Source organism: Apteryx mantelli, chromosome 13 (assembly GCF_036417845.1).
Source record: "Apteryx mantelli isolate bAptMan1 chromosome 13, bAptMan1.hap1, whole genome shotgun sequence".
NCBI classification, from domain to species: domain Eukaryota; kingdom Metazoa; phylum Chordata; class Aves; order Apterygiformes; family Apterygidae; genus Apteryx; species Apteryx mantelli.
The window spans coordinates 3,288,646-3,315,757 of record NC_089990.1 but is presented as its reverse complement, the minus strand read 5'-3'; the positions used below and the strand labels follow the sequence as shown (position 1 = coordinate 3,315,757).

The 27,112-nt window shown below is 37.7% G+C and overlaps 1 protein-coding gene across 2 annotated transcripts in view; it reads left to right on the top strand.

Annotated features, from left to right (window-relative positions):
* The first annotated feature begins 3,233 nt into the window (after nt 1-3,233).
* The window catches only part of LOC106489768 (ribosomal protein S6 kinase alpha-6), a 47,148-nt gene continuing 23,269 nt past the window's right edge, over nt 3,234-27,112 (top strand). For both annotated transcript variants that reach the window (XM_067303895.1, XM_067303894.1), the window contains exons 1-8: nt 3,234-3,454; nt 13,106-13,165; nt 17,606-17,722; nt 20,797-20,878; nt 21,733-21,813; nt 23,517-23,596; nt 26,580-26,686; nt 27,002-27,039. In XM_067303895.1, the coding sequence (XP_067159996.1) occupies nt 3,374-3,454; nt 13,106-13,165; nt 17,606-17,722; nt 20,797-20,878; nt 21,733-21,813; nt 23,517-23,596; nt 26,580-26,686; nt 27,002-27,039 (646 nt within the window). In that variant the 5' untranslated portion in view covers nt 3,234-3,373. The remainder of the gene's footprint in view (nt 3,455-13,105; nt 13,166-17,605; nt 17,723-20,796; nt 20,879-21,732; nt 21,814-23,516; nt 23,597-26,579; nt 26,687-27,001; nt 27,040-27,112) is intronic.

Here is a 27,112-nt window from a genome sequence, read left to right as displayed (position 1 = left end):
AATATGCTCTCGGAAAAATGCACTGCTAGTAATGATAGGCAGGAAATTTGCAGGGACTTTGTTTACCTCACAAGCAATCTGTTGTTCATATTTTCAAGCGTATGACTGATACTTCCAGGGAAACCGAATGAGCAAACGAAACATGGCTGTTGTCATTCAGCTCCAGTCCCGAGTTCTATAAAAGGGACAACTGCGTGGTGCGAGTTCGCGCTCGCGACACTGAGCGAGCTGAATCCTGGCTGCAGAACCTGTTTATTATTACTGTAGCTCCTTTCCGACCGGGCTAAGCAAAAGAGCATTCTCAGCAACTTTGCCATGTCACAGAGCTAGTTTTAAAGCGAACAAATATTTAGAAACTGGTTATTTTGAAATCTTTATCTAATAAAAGTCAATACTGTACCTGACAGAGGAAAAACTGGTTATGTCATGCTGATGATGCAACGACATGCCGAGGAATATGATAGGTAGAGATTATTGTACAAATTAAGGTACTAGAATGTAAAAAATATTCATCTGAAAACTGTACACTAAATGAGAACTGACATCCATGCAGTCATGGATGGACTAGATTACATGCTCCAGAAAAGGGTACAAAATATGTCCAAATATCTATTATTTAGATATTGGTTTAAAACCTAAGGCATGAGGTTTAACCACCTCTTCCTAAATTAATGACTTGCTATTGTATTTTTGATATTTTAGATCTCTGTAAAAGTCCATTTCTTTCTGGATCTCACTAAGTTATGAATTTCAGTGACATATTGTTGCCTTATTATTGAATAGCTTCTGGTTCTTTGATTGTGAGACCTACAGAAAAAAAAGTTTTGAATTTACTTTTACTGAATCAGTCATTATTATATCTACACGTATCATAATTTTCTTTTCTTAACCTTTGACAAGAAATTAATAACAATCCTCATTTCTTTGATTATTGTTTTCTCTGATCTCTCCTCAAATATCAGTGTTAGGTCTTTGGGGATGGAGAACATTTGCTTGCAACCTGTTATCTTTTGAGACAATAGGAAAAGTCTCAGTAGAGTTAAAAAAATACAAGTTCCTGCTGAGCACTCAAGGACTTTCAAGAAAGGATAATTCACTTCTCAGTTGATTTCTTATATATTTAAATTGAGATCTGCCTAATGACACTGCTCAAATGCATACACATTTAATCCCACAGAAAAGATCTGGCCACTTGGATTTTTGTGGATGCACATGGATAACAGTAACCATGCCTGTGTGCTAGCAGAGGCACTAGGACAGGGAGCAGCGTGACCTGGAGACCCATGAAGCTGGCTGGTACTGCTGTATTTGTTCAGAGGATCTGTGGAGTCCCTTCCTCTCCTGCCACTTAACCATGCTAAAAGCCCCACACGTGCACGATACTACTACAACAAAAATAATGCTTACAAGTTAGCTAGCCTAAACAGTTCTATATTTAGAATTTAAATTAATTTGCTCCTAATATTAAGTACTGGTGACTTTGGTCCCACATTGTCTTGTACTTTATATTTTCATGAAGGAAGAACATTCCTGGTGCACATTCCCTGTTTCAATCCAAAACCTTTGTTTCCCATGGCTGAGTTATAGACCCGTAAAAACAGGTTTATAATGGAAATACTGACACGCTAGCTGGCGGTTGCTGTAAGGATACGTTCATTATAGGCAATTCTCTTCAGTAGGCTCCGTTACAATATATTGGTAATGGTTAGCTTTGTGAAACAGGTTGCTCGAATTTAATCAAGGTCTACAGCACCACGGCATCTTGTGCCCTGTACTTGTTTATATGAGGCTTGACTTCTGGGTGAAAAGATATCAGCAAGGCAAAAGCATTGTGGGGCATGCAGTGCACCAGCTTGTTCCCTTGGTCAAGCGAATTTCATCAAAATAATTTGGCCATTAGGAACGGTCTGAGACTTCTTTTGCTAGCGTTATCTACAGTGCAGGGCTTACTAAAAAGTCATGCAGAGTATTTAACTAAAAACCTCAGTGTCATCGAAGCAGTCTTCTGTCCTTAAAAATACATATTTTTCACACTATTCTCTAACATTTTCCAGCTCTTAAGATCAAACAGTGATGGAAAAGTACACTTTTTCATCCATGGTCTTTTATATGCCTCCTCAGGTTTGGAAATACTGTAGTATTTCTCTTAAAATACATGCTTGGAAACAAAAGAATTCATGCCCTTGGAGTTTGTAACCACAGCGAGACTGTTTTGAGTCTCTTGCTTATACGTGTAAGTACGTCAGGCTTTTCATGTTTTACAAAGAACTGAGGAGGAACCTGGCTACGGTTTTGCCATTTCTAACTGCTCGTGTTTCATATCCTGCCACCTCTGAATTTTGGAAAAAAATAAAAAAAGAACTTTTTTTTCCCCCTATCGCTTCACTGGACACTGCAGACTGCATCCTAGCGCCCAGGCTGCTGAAGGTGCCAGTGTGCTGCCTTCCCGCAAAGGGAGCTGCGTCCCGGGTGTGCCTGCGGCATTTATGAGAGGAATTCAAGGTATCTCAAGTTTTATACACGTAATGGACCTTTCTTTGTGGGACAAAGGAACAATGAGGCTCCCCCGCCTTTTAGCTAGGGGGTAGCTCCACTGACGTAACAGGATCGATCTGGGTTTTTTTTCCTTATTTTAACGTCCTCGTGCTGCTCTTCGAGGCCTTCACTCGGTTTTCCTCAGCCTCAGGCGAACCTGCCAGGTGGCGGCGGCGACAGGCCGCGCGGGAGCGACCGTTATGGGGGCTCGGCGCGGCCCTTCAGGCGGCAGCGCCGCGCCGCCGCCCTGGCAGGAGCCCTGCCCGCCTCCCTCCCTCCCTGCCTCCCTCTGAGGGCAGGCCGAGGCGCGGTGGCCCCGTGCGGTGGCGCAGGCCGGCAGCCGGGCCGCCCCGCTCCTTTCCTTTGAGGGCTTCTCCCTCAGCGAGGCGCCGCCACGCGCGCGCCCGCCTCCCCCCGCCCCGCCGCGGGTGCGCGCGCGCCGCCACCGGGAGGGGGGGGGGGAAAGAAGCGTTCAAAGGGGCCGCGCGTCACCAACCCCAACCCCGCCCCGCCCCTCCCCATGCAGGGGATCCTCCAGCCCGCCCTGACGTCACCCCCATGCTGGGCAGGCCCCGCCCCGCCGGCGGCCGCCATGTTGGGGGGTGTGTGTGGGGGAGCGCAGAGCGGAGTCGCCCCCGCCGGCCGGCAGCAGCAGTAGCCCGAGCTCCGCCGCCGCCGCTCTCTATGGGCAGGGGGAGGGGACCCGCCGGCTCGGCCGCCCGCCGCCGCCGCCTCTGAGCGTCTCCAGCCGCCGCGGGGCGCGGGGAATGCGCGGCGGCAGCGGCCGGCGGCGGCTCCGCGGCTAGGCAGCGCGGGCGGGCGCGGAGCGGAGCGGGCCATGGTGCCGTTCGTGTCGCTGGAGGACGCGGAGGAGCCGGCGCCCTGCCACAAAATGGAGCTGTACGTGAGCGGCGGCGAGGTCAGTGCGGGGCCGCGGCGGAAAGGGGGGGGGGCGGGGCGGCGCCGCGCTGCCGGCCGAGCCGGGCCGGGCCGGGGGCACCCTGCGGGCACCTGCCGCCTTCCTCCTCCTCCTCTTTCCCCGCCGCCGCCGCCCCCGCGCCGGGGCCGCCGCCGCCGCGTGGCTCTGCCTGCGCGAGCCGCCGCGCCGGAGACCGCAACGCCCCCGGCGTCGCCGAGGAGAGCGCGGCGGCCCCGCGCGCGGCGCCGCTCTGCCGCCTCGCCCCGCGGGCTTCCTTCCCACCTGCGGCCGCCGCCGCCGCCCTCGGGGCCTCCCGGGCCCGTCCCCGCGCTCCCGCGCAGCCCCTCGCCCTCAGCGCCCGCCGAGCCCGCTCCCCTCGGGCTTCCTCCCGCAGCCGCCGCCGCTTCCCCGCACCCCGGCGCTCTGCCGCTCGCAGTTTCTAAGCTTAGAAAGTGATGACAAACCTCCCTTCTTCCCTCCTGGGCGAGCGCTGCTAGGGAGGAAAAGAAAAAAAAAAAATAACACGTGGGAAGTTACGGCGGAGCAAACTTCGGCTGGGAAGAACAACGCTCGGTAAAGCGCGTTGAAGGCTGCTCTTCTTTGTGCTGCCTGGCTCACGGCCTCTGCCGTGCCAAAAAGACCTTTTTGTAAGCTCGGTCCCGCTGTCTCTTGTGAAAACTTACTTTAACTTCTTCTCAAAATTTAATTTTACCAATCCGGGTGTGCATCCAGCTGGGCTGTCACTAGGAGAGGTTGCTATGTTTTTCATTGATTAACTATATGATAATTATCATACACGCAACTAACAGAAAAAACTGGGGAGGGAGGGGGGGGGAGTGACTGGGGCTTGGATGCCTAAACATTTAGAAAAACGGATAGCTTGAAGAGTGTCTTCGAGGTATTGCTTCTCTTAATAGAAGCAAATGCCAGGTGTAATTAAAAAAAGGTAAAACTGATTATGCTCTGATAATGCGTGTATCTCGGCACAATGTAATGCATTACACTTAAGTGTTGCAACTTTTGCACTTTTAAATCAGAAGCTTAGGATTATGTATCCAACATTGTCAGTTATGACAAATAAAAGATTACACCTAGGTGTATTAGAGACACAAGAGATGTTATCTAAATAAAGCTTCTCAAAACTGGTCAAACTTGCTTTTTGTGATTCCTAAATCATAAAGTACTTATGATTTTACTTATCAAAAGTAAAAAGGTCTTTGGCAAATTCATCTCTAAGTACAAAGTGCACAAAATAAGCCTAGTTTAAATTATGGGAAGAATGAAAGAATCTCCGTTAGAGGATCTTGTTGAAATTACTTTCTCAGATAATGTCCGTTTATACATATACAGTAATTCACAATAGCAATAAACCCAGAGGGAGGTTTTAAATCTCTTACTACTTCATTTTACTTTCTGTTGCTGTGTCCACAAAGTGCCATTTCCAAGCACTGTAATTACTGGACATGCATTTCTACACCATGGCTGCTACACTTTTATTCTGACGATCTAATACTTAACCACAGTCTAAGTACTTTAATACTAGAAAAATCCTAATGATGCTAGTGAAGCTACAAGTAAGGATGAAAAGTCAGCAGAGGTATCAGAGGTTAGTCTTAATATTCAGTTTGTAACAACAATGCTGTAGTCAAGGTATGAAGCTTGCTGAATGTTTCAGAAGACTTATCTGGCACCATTCATTAGTTCTCAAAGAATAGTGTGATATGTTGGTGTTAAAATAAAGTCGTGTAGTCAAAATGTAAACTTTTTTTTTGCACTTCTCACAGTTCTGCACTATTTTTTTGGCTGGGCAAATACCCCTCTGCCAAGGCTGTTATTACTTTTGCAGTATTGTGATCGTGCCGCTTTTGTATACAGTCTTTGCCTTAGATATTGCATCAACAGTTAGCAAGAGTGGCTGGAGAGGGAGAGCCTGCGTTAGCTCCAACACAGCAAATCTCAGACACATAGTTCTATTGACTGCTGTGATGTTTAAGTCATCTTCAAATACTTCACTGGGTTAGGGCTAATAAAGAAATAAGAGGTTAGCAATGAACTGTCGTAGAAGCCTGGTTCTGAAGTTCTGCCCATCTTGCCAGCAGAGCATGTGATGATGGATGTCCAACTGAACAGCTCTGTGTTTGTAACATCTGAAGGCAGCTATTTGCAACAGTCATTCTTTAAATTACGCTTTCCTCAAGTTTGTACGGGAACTGCTTACTTGACAGCATTTGTGTATAATTGTTTTGTTTGTGCGCCAGTTAAGATGAGACATCACATGTGTTACATCCATGTTGCATTTGGCTAGCAGTGTTTAAGACTTCATTTATACCAAAAACCTTTCCAGGTTGCATATGAAGTTCATAAATTACATTAGCAAGTACTTATTACTGTCATAACATATTTATATTAAAGGGATCTCAGGGACATGTAGTATTTTTGACTTGAATGGAAATGTCCAAACACTTGGTTATTGGGATTTAGCAATGGTTTATTTTATGTTAAAATGAGTTTTTGGTTTGGATTCCTCATTTAAAGTTCATAGAATGAATTGTATCTTTTAATACTTAATGCAACCTTATGTTTGCAATCTGATAGGTCTAGGTGACCTTGACCTCTGCAACTACAGAGAGTCAATAATATTACTGAGGTAGTCATCCTGCATCTTGAAGGCCAAATTACTTGCACTTATTAGTGCTCTTGTCCATTAGACGTATCACTGGAGGTAAGCATTAAGAAATGATTCTCCCTGGGGAATCTGCCTGTTGACTAAATTTAGAATTACATTATTAAAAATAAGTGCATTTCCAATGAAGTAGCACTTGTGTCGAATTGATGAACTGAAAACAGTTGGCAAGAGAAGAACATGATCTTGAAGGTAGGGAACAAATTTTCACGCTTCAAGGCATAAAAACAACACTAACTTTTGGAAGAAGTTTAAGATTTAATTATTTTACATTTGTTCATGTTGAGTTTCTTTGAAGTGCTGAGAATTAAATTCTTGGCTGTACACTGTCCAGTTCTCATTTGGTTAGGAATTCTTATATTCCTATGACAAAATGTCACTTGTGAAGCAATTTTGTGACTATTGGAATTCCTTAAGCATAGGTAGAAAGAGTCTGTGTCATGCAGTTTAAGCTTCAGATGTTGAGTGAACTTCTTTCCTCCTAAATGTAGGATGAATAAGTATTTTCGTGGTAATAAAAATAGATACAGCAAGGGTGTTGCTTATAAATAACTGTAGTAGATCATTAAAATGTGATTGCAATCTACAAAGAAACAGGAAAGTAGATGTTAACACTTCATTGACCAAGCTGAATCAAATGCAAAAAATACTCAGAATTGTATAGATTACAGTAACTTTGGAATTTCTGCCTAGGAGTTGAGAGAAAAATTGAAACTTAACTTTTCTTACTCCTTGTGAAGCTTTTAAAGACAAAGGGAAGTTAAGGGGAAAAAAGATCACTGAGAATGTACAAATAGTCTTTAGATAAAAGTGGTAGTATTGTTTAATAGAAGTAGCATTGTATGCCTTTAAAATGGGAAATATATTTAATAATTAAAATATATGCTGTTTGCTACTTATGAGTATTGTGAAATGCATACATGCAACCTCATACTTAAATGTTTCTCAAATAAATACATACTTCAATAAACAGTTGCTTAATAGGCTGAAGTTGACAGGAAAATAACAAGGCCAGGATAAGAGAGTGACTAGAAATGAAAGTATTCAGCTATAAAACTTTACCGTGTTAGAAGCAGCTGCCTTAAAAAAAAGCAAGCTCGTGAGTTGAACATTGCTGCTGTTGTACATACCGGTCTGTTTTTCATGTCTGTTTAAATACATCTCTCACTTTCCCCAGTGTTTGTAGTCCATCCTCTTAAGCACGTTCTGCTCCTGGTCTGTCAAAGGCCGCTGAGTTTTGTCACAGTTGCATAACGCCTGTGTGAGTAATTACTGGCAGTGACGTGGATGACTCAGCTACCTAGTTTTGTGCATCTCTGAACATCTCTACAGTTAGGTGCTGTTATGCTAAGAAAAAAAGTAGTGGTAGTTGCATGTAACTTGAGAATTAGGTGCCCTCAGCTATTGCAACAATGTACAGTTTTTACAAAGATTTATGAAAACCAGCTCTCTTAAAAGAAGAAAAAAAATAAGCACATTAATACTCTTAAGAAACAGAAAACAATGAGTGTCTTTATGCACTGGAAAGTGCTGCAATGTAATAATAGTTGTGTTTTGGTATACCACTTTTGAAGGTAGTTTTAGAGGTCTGCAGTGGAGTTCTGAGTCTCTAAAATGACTGGGGAGGGCGGGGGTCCTATTCAAGATAGCCAACCTGAATTCCTCCAGGAAAGCTTTAGAGAAACTTCACAATAACCCTAAGTAGAAGAATGTTATGACTTATCAACTCACAGTATATAGGTCACTATTTTACATGGATATAATTCTTTCCTGCATTAAGAATGAAACTAGTTCAGGGATCCCAGTGTTTATGGTTAGGTTTATATCTTGTTACAGCTGTAACTGTTGGGAGACACATAGTTCTCCCTTGATCTCTGAGGATGGAAGGGATCTCATTGCCCTTTTGAACATAAGGGTAACAGAGCACTGGAGCAGGTTGCCCAGAGAGGTGGTGAAGTCTCCATCCTTGGAGATATTAAAAAACCATCTGGGCAGGCTCCTGGGCAGCCTGCTCTCAGTGACTGTGCTTGAGCAGGGAGTTGGACTAGATGATCTCCAGAGGTTCCTTTTAACCTCAACTGTTCTGGGATTCTTTTAAAATCAGTACTTGTATGTTCCTGAAGGTTTGCTATCCTATCTGAATTGTACATTTTATTTACCACGGGAAAAGAACTTTAAATTCCTTGATAAATGACTGTGGGTTTAGGCACTTAAACACTAGCAGTGAGTGCTTGACATCAGCATTCCAACTTTTTTTTCTCCCTTTTTTTTTAAATATAGGATAGATTTATCTTCCTCTTGTCTTCCTCTTGTACTTGATGTATCTAAGTGTGAATGGCTTATCTGGCCTCTCCTTTTTGTGAGAGGAACTGAGGCATAGAGAGTCTCAGGCTTGCAAGGGTTGTGCAGTGAGCTGAATGAGAAGAACATGAAGCACAGGCCTCCAGAGGCTCAAGTGGGAACTGTAATCCATAGGTGACATATATTTATTTTCTGGTCACCTCATGGTAGAATGGAAATCAGCTTTAATTGATATATCACTGTGTCTTGTCGCCCTAATAACATTGCTTTCTCTTTCACCTCATGTGGCTGAGCACTGTGCTATGTGAGACTGTTCCTTCCTGAAAGCAGGCCAGCCCGGGTAATAGAGCGTTGAACCAGCTTGGGCACCTGCGCACAATAACAATTGGCTATAGTTTAAAAAAAATCATCTGTTGCATGGAGAGGAAATTGTGGATATTTTATAGCAAGAACAAATTCCTTTAAGCTTCAGTTATGCTTACAGTGACTTCTAGACATTGTTTAAAAATAATAAAAACCCTCACCTGTTTGCCTGAGTGCAGAAAAGGAAACTTTCCCAAGCAAATATCAGGAAATAAGATTCAGTAAGCCAATATGCTGCTAATTAAATTAATGATGCAAACTCTCTACAGATGTAGCTCAAAACAAATGAGGAACAAATGGAGTTTTCTTAACAGTATTTTTTTTTTCCAAAGTATTTTCTCGAAGTTTTGTCAAAATGACTGGAGTTTCTAATATAAGCTTACTTATTCAAAATCAATAAAGTGTATTTGAAGGAATACTTTGGCGTATGGGGAAGCAAAGTGGTTTGTCTTGTGTTCATTTGGAAGAATTATGAGAGCTGTAGGTCTGGAGATTTTAGTTTTACCAACCTAGCAAATTAAGTGCACTGAAGGAGGTACCTTAGAGGCTGCAGAAGCCTTTGTTTATCTGTATGTAGAATTTTTACCTGTTTTGAAGCCAAATTAGATTCTGCAGGAGTGATGATAAATATTACTTCCTTACTTCTAATAATATTATGATTATAAAATTCCTGGTTCCGTTTTTTCCTTCTAATTTTAAATTCTGTTTGAATGCCTAAATGACAACTTGTAAAAACAGGGCAGAATGAACCAGTTGTAAATCCTTTACTGCTTTTCCTTGTGATTAGGCATTTTGGCTGACTGTTTGTCTCATCTCTTTTGGCCAAAACCTTTTGGCCCACCAAACAACGAGGCATTTACCAAGTAAACAGTTGAGACATCCTTAATATTAAAAAAAAAAAAGCCTCTAATCTTTAGTAATACTGGGATCCCTCTGTTTTGTCATAAGTATTAGAGGAAAAACATGCCCAAGGTAATATGGTAGAGTCCCAGCCAGTCATGGGATCCATTGCAGCTACAGCAGTGTGTTTAAATTAGAAGGCAGGTTGCACTCTCTAACCTCAGAGGCAGTTTGGCATTGAAGGATTGGGTCTTTTAGCCTGCACCTCTGGAAAAGTAAGGGTTTTCTTGTTTGTTTCTTACCTGCTGGATTGTCTCTGACTTTAACTTTATTCTCATGTTTTTATGTAGTAGTTTCTGCTAATTTATACTGATCAACAGAGTGGAATATTTTAATTTTCAAAAATTTTATTTGGAAAGTGTTGATACAACTTGTCTAAATGTCTCAGTTTAATTAAAATGCAAACTAAACTTTTACAATGAACTGAAAACTTCTAATATTAAAAGTATTGAACAGCTAAGTGATTTGAGAATGAAAGAATCTCTTTCAGAACAACGGCACTCATTTCCTTTCACCTGCTCACTGTAGAGATGTGTGTTTTCTAATTCTCAATAATGAATTTAAGCTGTGTGTTCATAGATGTTTAGTGAGTTATTACAGGTTAAAATAGTTCTATTCTAAATATATGTTTGTGCATAAATGTTTGAATAAATCACTAAAAGAGGTCCTAGTCATCTGCAGAAGCAGAGTTCTGTATTTGCTTTCCATAAAGGTAGGAATTGAGTATGAATTTTAATAGTCTCTATAAAGTATATGAATGGATACTTCCAGTTATTAAAACCTGGCCAATATAAGTAGCTATAGAAAATAGTAGTGACTTGATTTTGTCATTGAATTTTTTTTAACTGAATAATTAACAAGTTTGTGGTTTCTTTAAAATTACTAGGTTTTGGCTTCCAGTCCAACAATTTATTTAGCGAATGGTGACCAGGGTTCACAAATCAATGAGCTAAAAGTATAGTATCACATGTCAGACTATAAAAGTAGGTTTACACACTTGAACACAAAATTTATTGGCCCAAAAGTTGGCAGACATCCCAGTTTTTGTGATTATGGAGAGACTGGACAGGAAAAACAAGCAACAATGAAGGGGAAAAGTGTATATGATAGGAAATTGCTAATTAAGATGACATTTGATTATCTGCTGTAAAAATCCGATAATTTACTATATATGATTCGTCAGAAAGCTAAAAGTATGCTTACACTGTACGCTGGAATACTAGGTAGATCAAATAACATGCTGGACTTTGGGGTCAAAAGCCCATTCAGGCAGTGGCAGCTTTCTATATCTGACTGCCTGAGTTAAACTACTGTTTTCAGCGTATCTGCAGTTCTGCTGGCTAGTGTATGTAGGTTCAAGATCTTAATTTTAAATAACAAAGCTTGAAAAATGTTGACTACATTTAAAGGAAAGAAAGAGAAATGCACACCGAAATCATTTCAAATTAATGCTGCACAAGTCTGGCAAAGTCTGCGAGAGAAGAATTGTATCCCGTTTCTGAACATCCAGAGTGCAAAGGCTTTTCCTTACCAGGTCCAAACAGGTTTTATAAACAAACTTTGGTCTCTGCATTAATTCTCGCCTGAATGTGATCTAGTAATATTGTGAAAGAGATCGCGTGGCAGTGAACTGTTGGAAATGAGGTTGGAGTTTACATTTGGTCTGAACTTTGGGGTTATGGTGCCTTGATGTATTCAATTAATTCATTCAATGCAAAGCGTAATGGTAAGTTTTCCCCCCTTTTGGGTATCTAATTTGGTAAAACTTTATGCAAAAACTGAAAGTTATGCCTCAAAGTAATATATTGGTTTCTGTAGTGTTTGTGAAGTTTCTGAATCTAGGGTAATGAGTTAGTGATTTTTGGTCTTGAGAAAGTAGGGAATAAATAAAAACTTAGAAAGCAGTGAAAGCAATCAAAATCCTGTATTACTTTCTTCTTTTGAAGTGAAGTTATCATCCAAAAATAAGTGCTAGTGTCTTGATACAAAATTTGGAGATGTAATTTTACTAAATTTATTTTTTTTAATTTATAAATTTATTAAATGTATTAATTTAGGACTTGAGCTCTCAAGATTTACTTGAAATCAAGAGTTCATCCAGAAGAAGCAGTGCAGGTGGCAGAGGTTTTGCCCGGATGATGCAGTCGCAGTGTCCTAAATCTGTCCCTGCTGCCCTACCAGTTTGTCAAGTGTGTGTGTGTGGTGGTGGTGGGTTTTTTTATTTATTTATTTTTAATAGGGTCTGTGTGGCCTTTCAACATTCCTTGTAGTCCTGTGTTTTACCCATTTGCATACTGATAATCATGCCATATTTCAGTATCTTAGACTGGTCCATAGGTTAGAGAAATTGAGAAGTAAAAGGAAAAAATGTTATTACCTGGTTATAGAACTTATTGCTTGAACTTTTGTTTTTAGGAAAAAAAGTAGCTTGAGTTTCCTCACGATATTTTTATTTAGTATTTTGTTGTGTGGGATCTATGCCACATGAAGGTAGAAATACTGAGCACTTAACATATAAATAGATTAGCAGTTATCACTAGTAAAATCCATAATTGGCTTCACCCATTTTGTCAGGTATTTCCAGTTTTAGTTAATACTTCGAGTGTTGAAACAGAGCATGTCCTTTTTATTTCTGCATGTTTAAAGCTTCAATATGTTTAAAGTTTCAATCGTAAGACTGCATTGAATTATTACTTAAGGAGAGCCTGAACTTTATAAATTAAGTTTTTTTTATTATTGTGACTGTGGGCTTAATATCTTTTTTTTACTGTTGGTTGAAGTGGGGGGAAAGAAAGTCAGCTGCTTGTAAGTGTTGTGGTATTCTTAATTAAGAGGATGGCATTTTTTTTACTTCTGTCCAGATGCACATCATTTTTAAAGGAAATAGGTAATTAATTCTTAAATATTTTTGTACATAAAAAGTGTTCTGGGGTATATGTGTTCTCCATTCTCCCTTCTCTTGCACTTCCCCCTCACCTCTACCCCCCCACAACTTAAAATCATTTTAGAATCTTTTCTCCTTAAACTTCAAATTAATTTTCAGCAGCAGAATTTAGGTTTTTGAAAAATGTCTGCAACAGATTTTGTATGTAAAGGAAGCATTTATGTCAGTGTTTTCCTTTATGAATTGTATCTGTAGCTCTTAGAGAAAGTATTTTAAATTATTTCCAATTAAGTAATACTGTGGAACAGCATTTACAAAGGGATGTGCTAAATGAGGTAGTAATTTTTTGTTTGAAACTACAGTTTTAAAATAGAATAGCAAAACCCACCAATTTTCATTTGTATGCTTTATAATGTAATTCTGTCAAATTATGAACTTTGGCACTTCTTTGAAATTGTTTGGTCTTAATGTTGCTAATTTTTTTCTTTTCTTTCTTTCTCTTCTGCGTTCCCTTCTCCAGCTGAATGGTCTTAAAATGGCAGATGAGCCCATGGAAGAAGGTGAACCGTATTCCTACCATGTAGGTACATTTGATATGTGTTGACTTTAGAAGCTCATTAGCGTGATTGTGTTTTTAAAGCAAAGTGTATGTGTTGCATGTTCTTTAATAACTTCTGAAGCTATCATTTTATTTGACTAGATTTGAAAAAGCTCCAAGTCTCAGAGAATATTTTTTTTCCCCACAAGTTTTTGAAAATTAGCAGCTGGGTAGTAAGTGTCTTGTTTGGAAAAGGATGCGGCATGAGGTGGTGCTTTATAGCAAGCAGAGTCTCTATGCTGGAAGGAGCACTTACGGATCCTTCAGCCTCAGGAAGATGCTCAGTCCAACCTTGAACCTTCTAGACCCCAAGGCCCATCACTGTTGAGATGCTTCTGTAGCAGGAGTGGCTTTCACTTCTTTTGGTGCTCGCAGAGCCACTTCTGTTTATAAAGCTAGGATGGGGATAGCCTTCAGGAAGGATGCAGGTCTTCTTGCAAATTGCCTTTACTTTATGAAACACAAAGCAAACGAACAATACTGGGGGAACTGCTGAATGCAGATATGCCTTCCAGTTTAAAGGCCATGGTAAAAATATTTTTTCTGATTTTTTTACTTCTGTAAAATGATTTTTATGATCAAAACATAATAAAATTTAGGTGGACCAGTGTGCTTAATGTTGCTTATTTATTCAAAGTATGAAAAGATGACTACTTTTTTGATGTAGTTGCTGTATATTCATATAAAAGGTACTTCATTTCTGTCAATTTAGAACAGAATTAATTTTTACATCAGTATATTAATTTGACTTTTATATAGAAATACCCCAGAAAAGCCCTGTTAAGCATGGATTTTTGTCCAGTGCCTTGAAAACTTGTATTTTTAGATGTTGAAGATCAGTATTTTGTATGCTGGCTAAATCTTAGAGTAAACTTCAGGCTAATTCTCCATGTGATGAAGAGACCGACTTTGCATGGAAAAATTGATCATTGTTTTTCAACGCACATATCCATGTATTTTGAATAGAATCATGGAAGAAGGGGTCAAGTAGATCTTTTTACCAGCTGTAATGGCTGCTGTGTATTGCAATAATTTTTAAGTAAATGATTCAGAGAGTAAACTTGTGGGGACAGAAATTTGTAATGCTTTTCTATTTCCTGATGTTGCGGAGTAAATAAATAAGCCTTCAGCGTGGTAGTCATCTTCCACGTAACGCAGAAAGATGAGCAACGGGTTGTGGCTCAATCTTGCACCATACCTGAACCAAAAGGATGTTGCAGAACTTGTTTGTTAGATGCTAGGAGCCACAAACCAGTCAAGCTGCAACTAAGAAAGATGGCAAAAAGCCAAAACTGATTGTGGCATTTCTCTCAGTGCTTTATTCCCTTCTGTTTAATCTGCTGGGAATAGTTGCCTCTTTTGCAAGGCAACTTAGTGAGAGCTGTTACCTGGGCCCTGAAACAGACTTGCTGCCCAAGCAGCAGTGCACAGATAGCCAAATTTGCAATTTATGGAGACTAAACTAGAAATAAAAATGAAACTGGCTTATGTATCCATTCAACTCTGTATCTGCACATTCCTTGTTGATGATCCTGACATCTTTTTATACTTCAGTCATGCCAATTTCTAGCACTTTAATGGTAGTTAAGTAGGTGAAATTACATAAACATCTTTTGTAAAGCTAAAACTTGTTATAAAACCCTCATTTAATACATATCTCAAGTTATTCTTTATTAGCATGGAAAACATTTTTCTCCTGAGTTCACATTTAGAAATACTCTGTCAGTCTCCACAGCAACCAGATGTGATGTCACAGGCTAATGATTCAAGGTGGGTGATAAACAGAAGAGCAGATGAACTCTTAAAGATCTCTTCTCATGCAGAGGTTCACAGTGTTAAGCAATACAGATTAGGATATTGAAGTAAAAAGGCTTCTTAATTTGTTGTACAACTCAGCGTATAAGAGAGGAATTGCTGCTGTCTGTCATGAGATGACTTGAAATGCTAGTATTTTCACCTGCCTTAAATTCCAAGTACATGTTAAAAAAAAAAAAAAATGGAAGGGATATGTGTATCTTACATATAACATAGTCAGATGGATGAAATTAAGTTGGACTGTAGACCATGTATCATTGGTATATGTCAGCTGTTTTTTCCTGAACAAAGAGACAAAATAAAGTAGCTTTTCTACTGTTTCCCATCAAAACATTAGGAGGTGGATGAGGTGTATAGAGAATTTTATTAGGTGCTGCAGTATTAGTTCCCGTGGAAAAGAAAAGGGATTCTTAAGCAGTTGATCACTGGTCTCTTCACTTGAAATAGTTAAATCTATTCTTAATACAGATTGGGATCCAGGTCTGCTGTAACTTGGGTTAATACATTCGTTTAGTTGCAATTTCTTTCCATTCCCTGTGCACCCTCTCAAAAAAGCATTTTTGAAACTGATGCATCCTCACAGACTTTGACAAAATAGCATGTTTTGCTGAAATTAAATTTTGGCAAAAAACTCCGCTGTGTCTTTATTAAGCAGTACAAGTATGATACCTTTTTGAAGGATAAGTAGGTAATCCCTATCTCCTTTTTCTGTTCCTTAAACTTTACAAACCAGATCATCAAAATTAGAGCTCTCGTTTGTACAGTATGTGAATCCTTCTGCTCTGGTTTGTAACAGGTCACTCACCATTTAATCTTACTATGAGTGTGCAAATGTCTTTTACTAGTTCTGAACTCAAAATTTTTGAGTCATTTGCCAGAAGCAAACTCCACCTGTGCTGTTTGTAAGCTTCAGCTGATGTTACAATAAAGAACCTTTATCATCTAAAGGGGGTAATACTGCTATCTTTGTAAAACTGTGACTTTGTAAAATTGTTTTCAAATAGACTTTATTTTGAATGCCTCCCTGCTCCGTGCCCTTTATGCACCTCCATTTCCATTTCTCTCCTTCAGGCTGATAAATCTATGTCCAGACAGTTGCAGTGTATCAGTGACTTATATGGCCAGAAAGCCTTTTTAGGGCAGTTATGAAATATTTTACTGAAAGGCAACAATAGCAACAATTGTTTGGAGTGTGAATTAGAAAGTTTGTTATCCAGGCAGCTACTTGTGTTAATATCCACCTCTCCATGGGAATCGGGCAGAAGGAATAGGCTTTTTTGGAAAGAGGACAAATAAGAGATATAGGGGAGGGGAAAGGACTAATGTGTGGTAACAGCTGGACTACAGTTTGTGCATATATTATGGATGATCTTAGGTGTAATCTTATGTCAAGCCTGAGTATAGAAAGATGTTCTCTACTAGCACAAACTGTTTCAAGTGGTAAGGCTGGGTTTTGTTCTTGTCATTCAGGAAGAGTGATGCATTGTAGGGGTGGGTTTTTTTAGTTTTGTTTTTTCCCTTTGGTATCTCTTTGCTAGGAAGACTTTGAGGTGAAGAACTAAGGAGAGGACAGTTAGTAGTGACCAGGATCTCCTAAAGACATAGAAGTAGTGCAAATCGGGCAGGATTTTCAGTTGTCATTGGACCGTATTTGCTCTGCGCAAGAAATTGATATTTTTAATAAGGCAGAGGGATAGCATTCCTGTTCCACATTCAGGCTCAGGTTGCTGTTGCAGTTGTAGGCCTTAGCACATAAGGATGCTTGTTTCAACATCTTGGTTGTTTTGGCTTCCAGAAGTTTCTTTCATACACCATAAATTTTATACAGCTGCAGTACATCTGATTTGTTTTCATCGTGGATGTTTGTGCTTTCATAATTGTAGCTGCTGTGCCCTATCTTGCGAAAGATTACAGTAACAGGCAAAAATCGGCAGAACCCTAAATCTTTCTTACCTCAGAATTGCACTCAGCTTTATGAAGAAGGACTTCACACTGGATCATCTTTCCATGAGTGCTGCACCTCAGAGCTGCGTTTCTGCTACTAGCTAAAGGAATTCTTGGAGTTCTTAAGATGACTTGTATCTTATTTAGTCTCTTCAAATGATGCATGTTCCTTTAGCTACAATAGTGGATGACCGTATTTATTACTTGCTGCTGTGAAAAGCAATAATTACTTAAAATGATGAAATTCAATTTAGCTTTCATTAAGAATAGCTTGGGCAAGGGAAAGATGAGGAAAGCAGTCACTGGGAAACTAAAGGCGTGTGAAATAAAGGTGGAGCATGAAAGATCATCTCAGGCTTAGTTTAAAAATCTGAGCTTATTCCTTTCATACAAGAAAACTCATGCTTATTTTAGTTGCAGGATTTATAGCAAAAGTAAATGAGCTTTATTCAGATGGATGAGACTTTGACTTCAGTTTTGAAATTTTAGACATGCACCTATTAAAAAAAGCATGGAAAATTGTTTTCATTTGAACAGCTTTTGGGGGGCCTCATTACCATTTCAAGTATTTTATTTAAAAGAATAAAAATAAGACGTGCACTTCTAGTAAGAGTGGATTAATTTGGGACTTTTTTTTTTCCTCTTTTGAAATAATGTTAATAGGATGAGGGAAGTGTGAAAGAAATTCCTATTACCCATCATGTGAAAGAAGGATGTGAGAAAGCAGATCCAGCACAGTTTGAACTACTTAAGGTTCTTGGTCAGGGATCATTTGGAAAGGTAAGATACAGACTTTGGTTTCATCTCATGTTCAAAATATAGTCTGCCATCTTCTTTAGTTTAGATGGATGCTTGGGAGCCACCAGTTGTGTAATGAACATGGATAGATACTTTAGGAGGAGATCATGGTTTCTCTCTTTCTATTTTAGTTATTGTACTTGACACAGTGTGAATGTTTGACTGCTTTTTCAATATATGGGAACTGTATTGATGTAGATACAGAGGATTGATTCTGGTAGCTTCATCTTATCCAAAGTAACAGTAAAGTAAATAACCTGGGAAATGTATTTCAGTGTTTTATTTTGTTGTATTTAGAAGGTGATCTACAGCTAAGGACACTAAGCAAAAAATTGCTCAAATAGGTTATAGAAGATATGTGACTTTTTCCTGTTGTGATAATTACTCTTTTCTAACGTGCTACTTGATGTTACATTTCACTTCTGAAATGTAACAATCAAATGTCTCTCACATGGTTTTGAAACACTAATTAAAATATTAATCATAACATATAACTAGCTAATTTATTTTTTAAACCACCCTAGGACAATTTTGCAACATCTATAAAATTGTTTCCGCCTTTGGAAAAATATATAAAGCTGATTGTCTAGTCTGTTCTTCTGGTTTGATCTTTCTCATGGCAGGAACAAACCTGTGCATATGGTTGTATGAGAAGGAAAAATTAATTTAGACATTAGGCATTCTGTGAGTAAGTGACAGGTTTAAAAATAGCCTTTAAAAGATTTTCTTAATGTCATACAGTTTAAGAAATACTTCTTTATCTGATAAAGCTGGTGGATGACTCCCGCGTATGCCTCTAGTCCTCAGAGACTAAAAGTCTCTGTGCGTTTGTTACTCCTGACTTGAGGTGTTTTAAGCTATCCGCCAGGGTTCAGCACACTTGGTGCAGACATCTTATTCTTTGCTCAGCGAGTGATTCTTACTTTAGAGTTCGAACTTCTGACAGCTTAAGGAACACTTTTGCTCAGGACCCTGCCAGCACAATGAGCCATCTGTTTCAGAGCTTTGAAAATCTGGCAGTACTGGTTCAAGAACCAGGCTTAAGAATCGGACCAGAACTGCAGCACTTCTGAACAGAGCTGTATTTATATAATATTTGCCATTTTCTATTTAAAAGAGAAAACAAGCAATACAGGTCAGTGGCAGTTTCCTTTGTGCTGTTTGTTTGCTCTCTCCAGCTCATATTTCCCAAGGATGTCCCTTTGGGTTTTTAGCAAACACGTTGCTTGCTTCCTCTGACCTAGTAGTACTACAACCCATCTCTACCCATTTTTACTTCACTACTGTGAAATAGTATTAATCCTCCAGTCTGTTAGTTTAGCTCCTTTGTTCAGCCTTTGATAATGTTCTGGGGCTTAGTCTGCTGAAGATGGGCTTTGATTAGCTTTGGTGAATCACCGTGCCCCATATGTGTCCGTGTCAATTGTGCTCTGATATGCGCTTCATGTCAATGGTTGAACAACCGCCCACTGCATCTCTGCCAGATGTAGGATTACGGAGGCTTTGACTGCAGATTAAATAGATGCCGCTTGATGCTGGTTTTCAGTGGCAGCTATTTACATCCTTATTAGCTAGAATTCATAATTTGTGCATGGATGCCCTATATTGTTACAAGCTGCTAGTTGTTATGCATTAAAATATTTGCCAATGCTTTTTGATGTTTTCCTTTACTAGCTACACTTTAATTCATGAGTGGCTAATAAATTGTCAGTATATTAATCTGCACATTTTTGTACTTTCTGGTGTTTGAATCGTTTCCTTTACGATAACAGGGGAGCAGTGCTGTAGATCAATCGTTTGGCAAAACTTCAAAAACAAAACAACTGATAACCAGGAAGCATGATTATATATATATATTTTTTTCTCCCATGACCCCATACAACTTAGTGGCAGTGCATGAAGTTCTAATTCCAGAATGCAAAAGCTTTTGATTTTAAAATATATGTATATATATGTGTGTGTGTATATATTTATGTGTATGTGTGTGTGTGTGTTTCCAGATACTTAATTTCTAATGAAGTATATATGTAAATCTAGTACTAATGAAAATCTGAATAAAAATAAGATCAAAGAGATAATTTCAAATAACTCTTGGCATTCTCTTGACTCGTAAATATTTACTGCAAAAACCTTTTTCATAATAATTGCTATTCTAATAACAATTTAGAAACAAACACATACCAAAAGTTTTGTAAAGTGAAAGCGGTAGCATTTAGAATATTAGTCAGTGGAGAGGCATGTATTCATACTGCATTATTTGCCTTAATACTATGCTTCTCTTAGTGTCAAATCATATATGGTATGTCTTTAAAATTCTTCTGGAAAGAAAAGAGTAGGAAAACCTGTTGACATCAAAGTACCCTTCCCCTTAAGTGGAGAGGTTCCTTGCTCTTGTCTCACCACTCTTACAGAATTCGTTAGTATAACGTGTTGTGTGTTTGAGACTCTGGTCTTAAACCTCAGAAGTCTGTTAGTGTGAGTGGTAACAGACTCAGGCAGACTTGTCCTGCTGTTGTCTTTATCCAAGAAAATAATATAAAAAACACATGATATGTGAGTACTTGTTTGATAAATACTTTCTTAAACTGTTCACTGTAGAAAAGAACATGTAGATTGTTTATGACCCATCTGACTGCTTAAGAGGACTTGCTGGTGTAGGTACCTGTATCAGATACTGTATCCGATTACTAATAGAAAAGGGAATCCAATTTTGCTCTTTCATTAGAGCTGCATGCTTTGGAAAGAACACTGGAAGCTGTGTGAAACCACCAGGAGGTTTGCAAGTGCTTTGTTATACCTGCTTATTTGGTTACCAAGCTTGTTTATGCAAAAAAGACCTACTGTGAATATTTGGCAGCCTTTCATTGTACAGATTTTTGGGGGAATAGGATGAGACTGAGGGCATGCTACCTCTTTGTCTGTATTAATGAAGTTAAAAGTAAAGATGTATTAACATGTGTTTTGTGTGAGGTTGTTTTTTCTTTTATCGGGTTGTTTTGGTGTTTACACAAAAATATTTTTAGCAGTAATTTGAAACATGACATTTATATTCCTAGGTCTTCCTCGTAAGGAAAATAATTGGTCCTGATGCTGGGCAACTTTATGCAATGAAAGTTTTGAAAAAAGCTTCTTTAAAAGGTATGCATATCTTATTAATTACAACTTTAGAAAATAGCTTTTCAGTGGCACGTGTATCTTAAATTAGTTCTGTAGATACTTCTTCTTAAAGTAGTTTTCTATCTTAAATCTCTTTTCTCAATGAGTTCATAGTTTTTCATTGACGCCAGACTTTTTTCTAGAATAATTTGTAAGTTTGTGTTTAAGAATTACTTTAAATCCGGTCAGGCAGCTTTAATTATATGATAAAATGTACTCTTTCAAAGTTTAAAATTGCATTCTTTAATTCTACTTAGCCTTTTCATTATACTAGAGCAAATTAATTTCATAAACAATTTTCCTTTTATCTTTGTTAGGTTAGCGCTCTATAGTGGTTAAAATGCTAAGCCATTCCCTCTTGTTATGGGAGCCATAGCAAGCTAAGCTATGTTTTTGGCTTCTGGAAGGCACTTTAATGGAGGCAACTCCACTGAATGTTCCTAGTTGGAGAGGAAAAAGTGATCTTAAAAGACTGGAAAAAAATATATACATATATATGTATATATATATGTTGAAATAGTTAATTCAGAGGTTAAAGTTGTCTGGCTAGATGTGTAGATGTGAACTTTGTTATTTGAAAGTAACACAGTTTAACACAAAGTATTGGGATTTGTTGAAAAAATGAAGACAAAAAAAAGCTGGGGCAGGTGAGGAACAAAATACAGTTTTGCTGTCTGAAATCATGTTTTGTGGGAGAAGTAAAAATTAAATACAAAATAGGTGACATACAGAAAAAATACTTCTTTGGATAGTTAAAACTTTTCTATATGTTTTTCTACTCCATTTGTATTATACCTAGTAAATTTGTTTAATACTGATCTTATTTCTTTTCTCAGTTCGAGATAGAGTTCGTACAAAAATGGAGAGAGATATATTAGTAGAAGTAAATCATCCCTTTATCGTCAAACTGCACTATGGTTGGTATTTATTTTTTGCTACAGCTTTTTCCATTACTTGAAGGTGTTGCTGATCTTGTTCTTGATATTGGAGTGGTGTGCATTAAACCATAGCTTTTGTGAAGCATAACTAAGTAAGATTGCATATAGTTAATATCAAGAATGTATGAAGAATAAGAATGCAAGACACTGACAGCTAGATATCACTGGCTTCCAATATATGTTACTACACTAAGCTGTATAAAGAAGTGTTCTGCCATGATGGCACTTGACTACAGAATGTGACTTTAGGAAAAAAATAAATAAAAATAAAAAATAAAAAAAGTCTATCAGCTTTTCTGAAATTGGCTCTGCAGAACTTAACAGAGCCAGTGTTACCTTTTTTTCTTTTATAATTGTATGTTAGTCTTGGTGTTAGGATTCCTGGACCACTCAGAGTGTCTTTTGAAACTATTTCATACTGATTCCCTTTATATAGATATAGTAGCTTGACACTTCAGTTGTTATCTATGGGAATTTTGCCACTAGGATGCAAATATATATGGTGTTTAACTGCAAGTCCCTGGGAACATTTTCAATGCCTATATACCCCTCTATTCAGATGGAGTTCCAGTCAGGTCTTCCTTCCAATGAAAGACTAAAGAACATGTTAAGTTGGTCATATGAAAGTTTAATTTGACATGTTCTCGCTGCACTGAATAGCAAGAAAATTTATTCACATTTTTGAAGGATTGTAAAAGTATTTGTGGTTAATATGAAATTAAGTTCTTATTAAAATGATTATATGCCCCTATGAAAGTGCCTATGTAGATTCTTTAATGACAAAGAAAAATGTAAATATTTGTTATTTTCTTAGAAGTGCATTTCAAAATAGTATGAGCGCTCTATGGCACTTCCAGTTTGGGTTTTCAGAGCCTGCATCTGTAACTTTCTATTCTTTACTTTGCTGTCCTTATATTAGCAAACTGCCCCATCATTTCTACAGCTGGATTCTCTATTGATAGTTTTAGCATTGGTATCTAGTGACTAGCTAGTTGAGGGATGGTCTTTAACTTTGCTAATAGCATCCCCTGTTTAAAAATAAGAATGTGATCAGCTTGAAATGTATTGAATTTGCGATAAATTAATGGACTGACTTCCAACTTTGTGCAGAAGTTTTCTTAACTTAAAAAAAGAAAAACAACCCAAAGAGGACATCCAAACTCTCAGTTCAAATATGCCACCCAAAACTTGCATTAAGAAAATCTTTGTCTTTCTCACTTTTGTAGTGTCCAGTTTAGTGTCCAAATTAGGGTCTGGCTACTTAAAATCACATGGGTAAAAAGGAATGTAAATGTACGTGTGTGTGTGAATTTTGTAGATTAGGTACTTTGTACTTAAAGATCTAGTGCAAAGCTTGTTAGAATTTTCCAAAGGTTTTACTTTTCACGGAGTGAAACCACAATACAGTAATTCACATACATCAGGGTGTTTTCCTCTTTGGGAGAGGAGAAATAACAATATTTAATAATCTCTTATGGCTAAGATTGTCTTCTGTGAAGAAGCAAGCGAGTAATCATAAAATTGAGTAATTCATGTAGGTTTGTCATGTGCAGCTGAATTATTTCAGTTGCAAAAGCAAAGTATTCTATTATACCAAAATCCTCAAGTTGTAAGAGCATTCAGAATCTGTTTTGTAGATCATCTTTGTCATACACAACTATTGATTTGTGTTTTTTAAAAAGCCTTTCAGACTGAAGGGAAGCTATATTTAATATTGGATTTTCTCAGGGGAGGAGATGTGTTCACACGATTATCCAAAGAGGTAAGTAGCTAAAATTTTATCTCAACTCAATGTTAGACCGGGGGAGGGGGGGTTGTTTTGTTTTATTTTCGTCAATACAAGGTTGTTTTTTATAGCTGTTTCCCCTGTAATTCTTGTCACAGTCAGGTTTTTAATAACTTAGCTGGGCTTTTCTTATGTGTTCTAGAATAATGGGCTACAACCTTAAGAAATATCATCAATGTGTATTGATAAGTAGCCTAAGTTTTTTTTCTTTATAATATCGACATAAACCAGTTCTTCTGTCTAAAAACATTTTGTTGCTTGGAAACCTAACTGAAGTAAATTACGATTTAGCAGTAAAGAAAGCAGATGTATACAAAGCTCATGGTCAGCTTAGGTGATCCTGAAAGCCCATATGTATAAGAGATTTCTGCTACATTGTAAAATTTCATAATATTGTAATGCAAATCTTAATGATTAATCTCACAAAGTGAGAATATTGACTTTTTAAGACATTCTTTCCCCTCTACCTACTATTGGCATGTTGCTGGAACTGTAATTTTTCACTTCTCTTTTTGATTTCTGGGGAGGCAGCTTCAGGGCAGAGAATATGATGCAGCCTATTTATTTATTTATTTATTTTTAAAGTATTTGTCATCAAATATTCATTATAAGTTAGCTTAAATATTATGAACATTTATAAGATTTTTTTCTTCAAAACTTTCATAACGAAACTTTCATAAAGCTCTAAATTTTTAATGGTAGTTTTTTTCAACAACTTCACAGTAAGAGAGCTTTTCAGTGTTTTCACCAGTATAAGTGCATTTATATTTCTAATGCATGGAAAAGGACACTTTCTAATACGACAGAACTGAATACCTGACTGATTTTTGTGATATGAAAGAGGCTGTTGTATCCCCATATCTGTAAGACATGAACTAGGTTTTGGGGTTTTTTGTATATATCTTTTTAAAAAAAAATCAAGCTTCATTTTGGGGACAGGCAAAAGAGAAGGAAGAATTGGAGGAAAAAAAAAAGTATTTATTTATTTATTTTTTTTAAGCTGACCTTAGTAAAACAGCGCTCCTCTCTAAGAATTGAGCTCAAAATTCATTAACTATAAGCTATTAAAATAGAGGCTAAGAGCTGTCTTAAGGGAACTGGCAAACTTGTAAAGGGCTTTTGAAACATTATGTAGGGAAGAGGTCAATCTCTGCTTTGATATAGATGTCTAAGTACAAGAGAAAATCTAGTATAACAGGACCTATTCTTTTTGCAATAACGCCTCTGGGATTACTGACTAGGCCAGATCCTTAAATAAGGGATGCGAGTCTATCTGTAATAGTACCGGCTAGGTAGCTGGAAGAGGTGTGTGTTCCCTTTGGGAATAAAGAAGCAATAATTGTGAAGTCGTTTTTACTGTTAAGTTTCTGCATGTTTTTTTGGAAGACTTCAGATAGCTTCTGTGATGGCTTTTAAAGACTTACTGTGTATATCTAGGGAAAAATTGGGCCTTTTTCCTTGTTAGTAGGAAGAAAAGCAGTTTTTTGGAAGCGCGTGATAATGCGCAGTGGACAATGGACAGTACGTAGGAGGATAAATTGCTTATGACATTTTATACTTGCCATGCAAGGACTGTTTTAAATTAAATGGGTTTAGTATGAGGTTATTAAAGCATTTTTGTTGGTCTTAATTTTAATGTGGGTATGAGAGTTTCGGCTGAGGAAGTAGAATTGAAATGAATACATAGTAACGTTTTCTTTTCATTGGTAAAATCTAATGAAGTTGATTTATATTGTGTTTAATTTGACACAAGGTAGTTTTAAATGAAGTTATTTATTGTTGTAAGGTTGCAGATCACCATTTAGCATCTTTTTATTTTGAGATTTGCATTTTTGCTGTTCCAAGGACTAATGCTATCCAAGTTTTCCTCTTGCTCTTTTGCATGTAGATTAAAAAAAAGTATCAACTTTGCCCTTATAAAATGAAGGTGAAACTTCCTGTGCTGTTTCTATTGTATAACAGCTTTGTTCACACAGCACTAATTCCTGTTACTATGGAAATTGGGAATATTTCTTGTTGCCAGTAAAACAGATTACATATTTATGTGCAGTTCAAAGAACTAATCAATGTATTTCTAAATCATTAAGTCCAATTACCTTAATTTATGGAAAAGTCTTGTTAGCTATTTACTGTGCAGTTGAGGTGTTTCTTCTCCGTGTTCCTGGTGTTCTCAACAAATGAGGAACAATTCAGGGTGTGTGTGTATGGTGGTTTTTTTTCCTCCATTTTTTTTAAATTTGGAGTTATAAAGATTATTAGCTTCTCCAGTAATTTGTATAATTTGTAGAACCTGACAAGAGCTAAAGCAGTTATGATTCATGTATATAAAAATTAGAAGCAACCTGTTGGGTATATGGGACAGAAATACAGCTCTATAAAATGTCCTATACGCAAGGTCAGTCAGTTTTTTGATATCTCACAGGATTCTTTAAATTTCTTTTCCTGAGAAGAGCAGAGCAGGTCTTCCTTCAGTTCTTACTGCTGCTTTTTGTATGATTATTTTCACTGTTTCATTTTGTGTCCTTTTTTTCCTAAATATTGGTAATGTGAATTCACAGGGGACAGTCAACCACTGAGAATGTGACAATAAAAGAAATTTCTATCAAATTTTATGATGCAGTGGAAAGCGGTGGTAGCTAATAGTCTATGTAGGATATAATGCCAGAAGGAGCGTTGGTGGTCAGCAAGACTACATAAAACAAATTTATTACCTTAAAAGTTAATGTTTTGCAGTAACTGCAGAAACTTTTGTTTGTTTTTAAGTATTAGGTTAGTTCTTTTGTATATCTGGTCATTAGCCCATTCTTGCATATCGTTTCTGTTAGGTGAATTCATGAATTGTCAGTGCATAAGGTACGTGTGAAAGTTAAATTTAGGCAGACAGAAGTATTTTCTTTTAGATTACAGTTTTAAAAACTGAAGACAAGATCAGAAGGTAAATCTATACAGTTCTTATTAGGTTATGTTTACAGAGGAAGATGTGAAATTCTACCTCGCAGAACTGGCCCTTGCTTTGGATCATCTTCACAGCTTGGGAATTGTATACAGGGACCTGAAGCCAGAAAAGTAAAGTAAAATGTATTTTACCACTATTACATGTACTTTGCTTATTGCTTTGCATTTTCCACTATAAAGATGTGTAAAAAAACCAAACAAACAACCCCTTAATTTTTGTTTTGTAAGATTATGTGTAATGTAAAAAAAAAAAGTTAAAGAAAAAAAGAATTGATCATTAATGTAATAAGCCAATATTATTACATTTAAGTCAACAGATGTATTTTTTTATTGGAGGAGATCCAAGCTGTTAACTATTATATTTTATATGTTGTATGTAAACATTCCTGTTTATGTGTATTGGTGAATGTGAATTTTAATTTTCAGCATTTTGCTCGATGAAGCAGGACATATCAAGTTAACAGGTAGGTAACCTTTATTAGCATAGCACTCTAATATTTGTGCATAAGCTTATATTTACAAGTATAAGATGTTTAG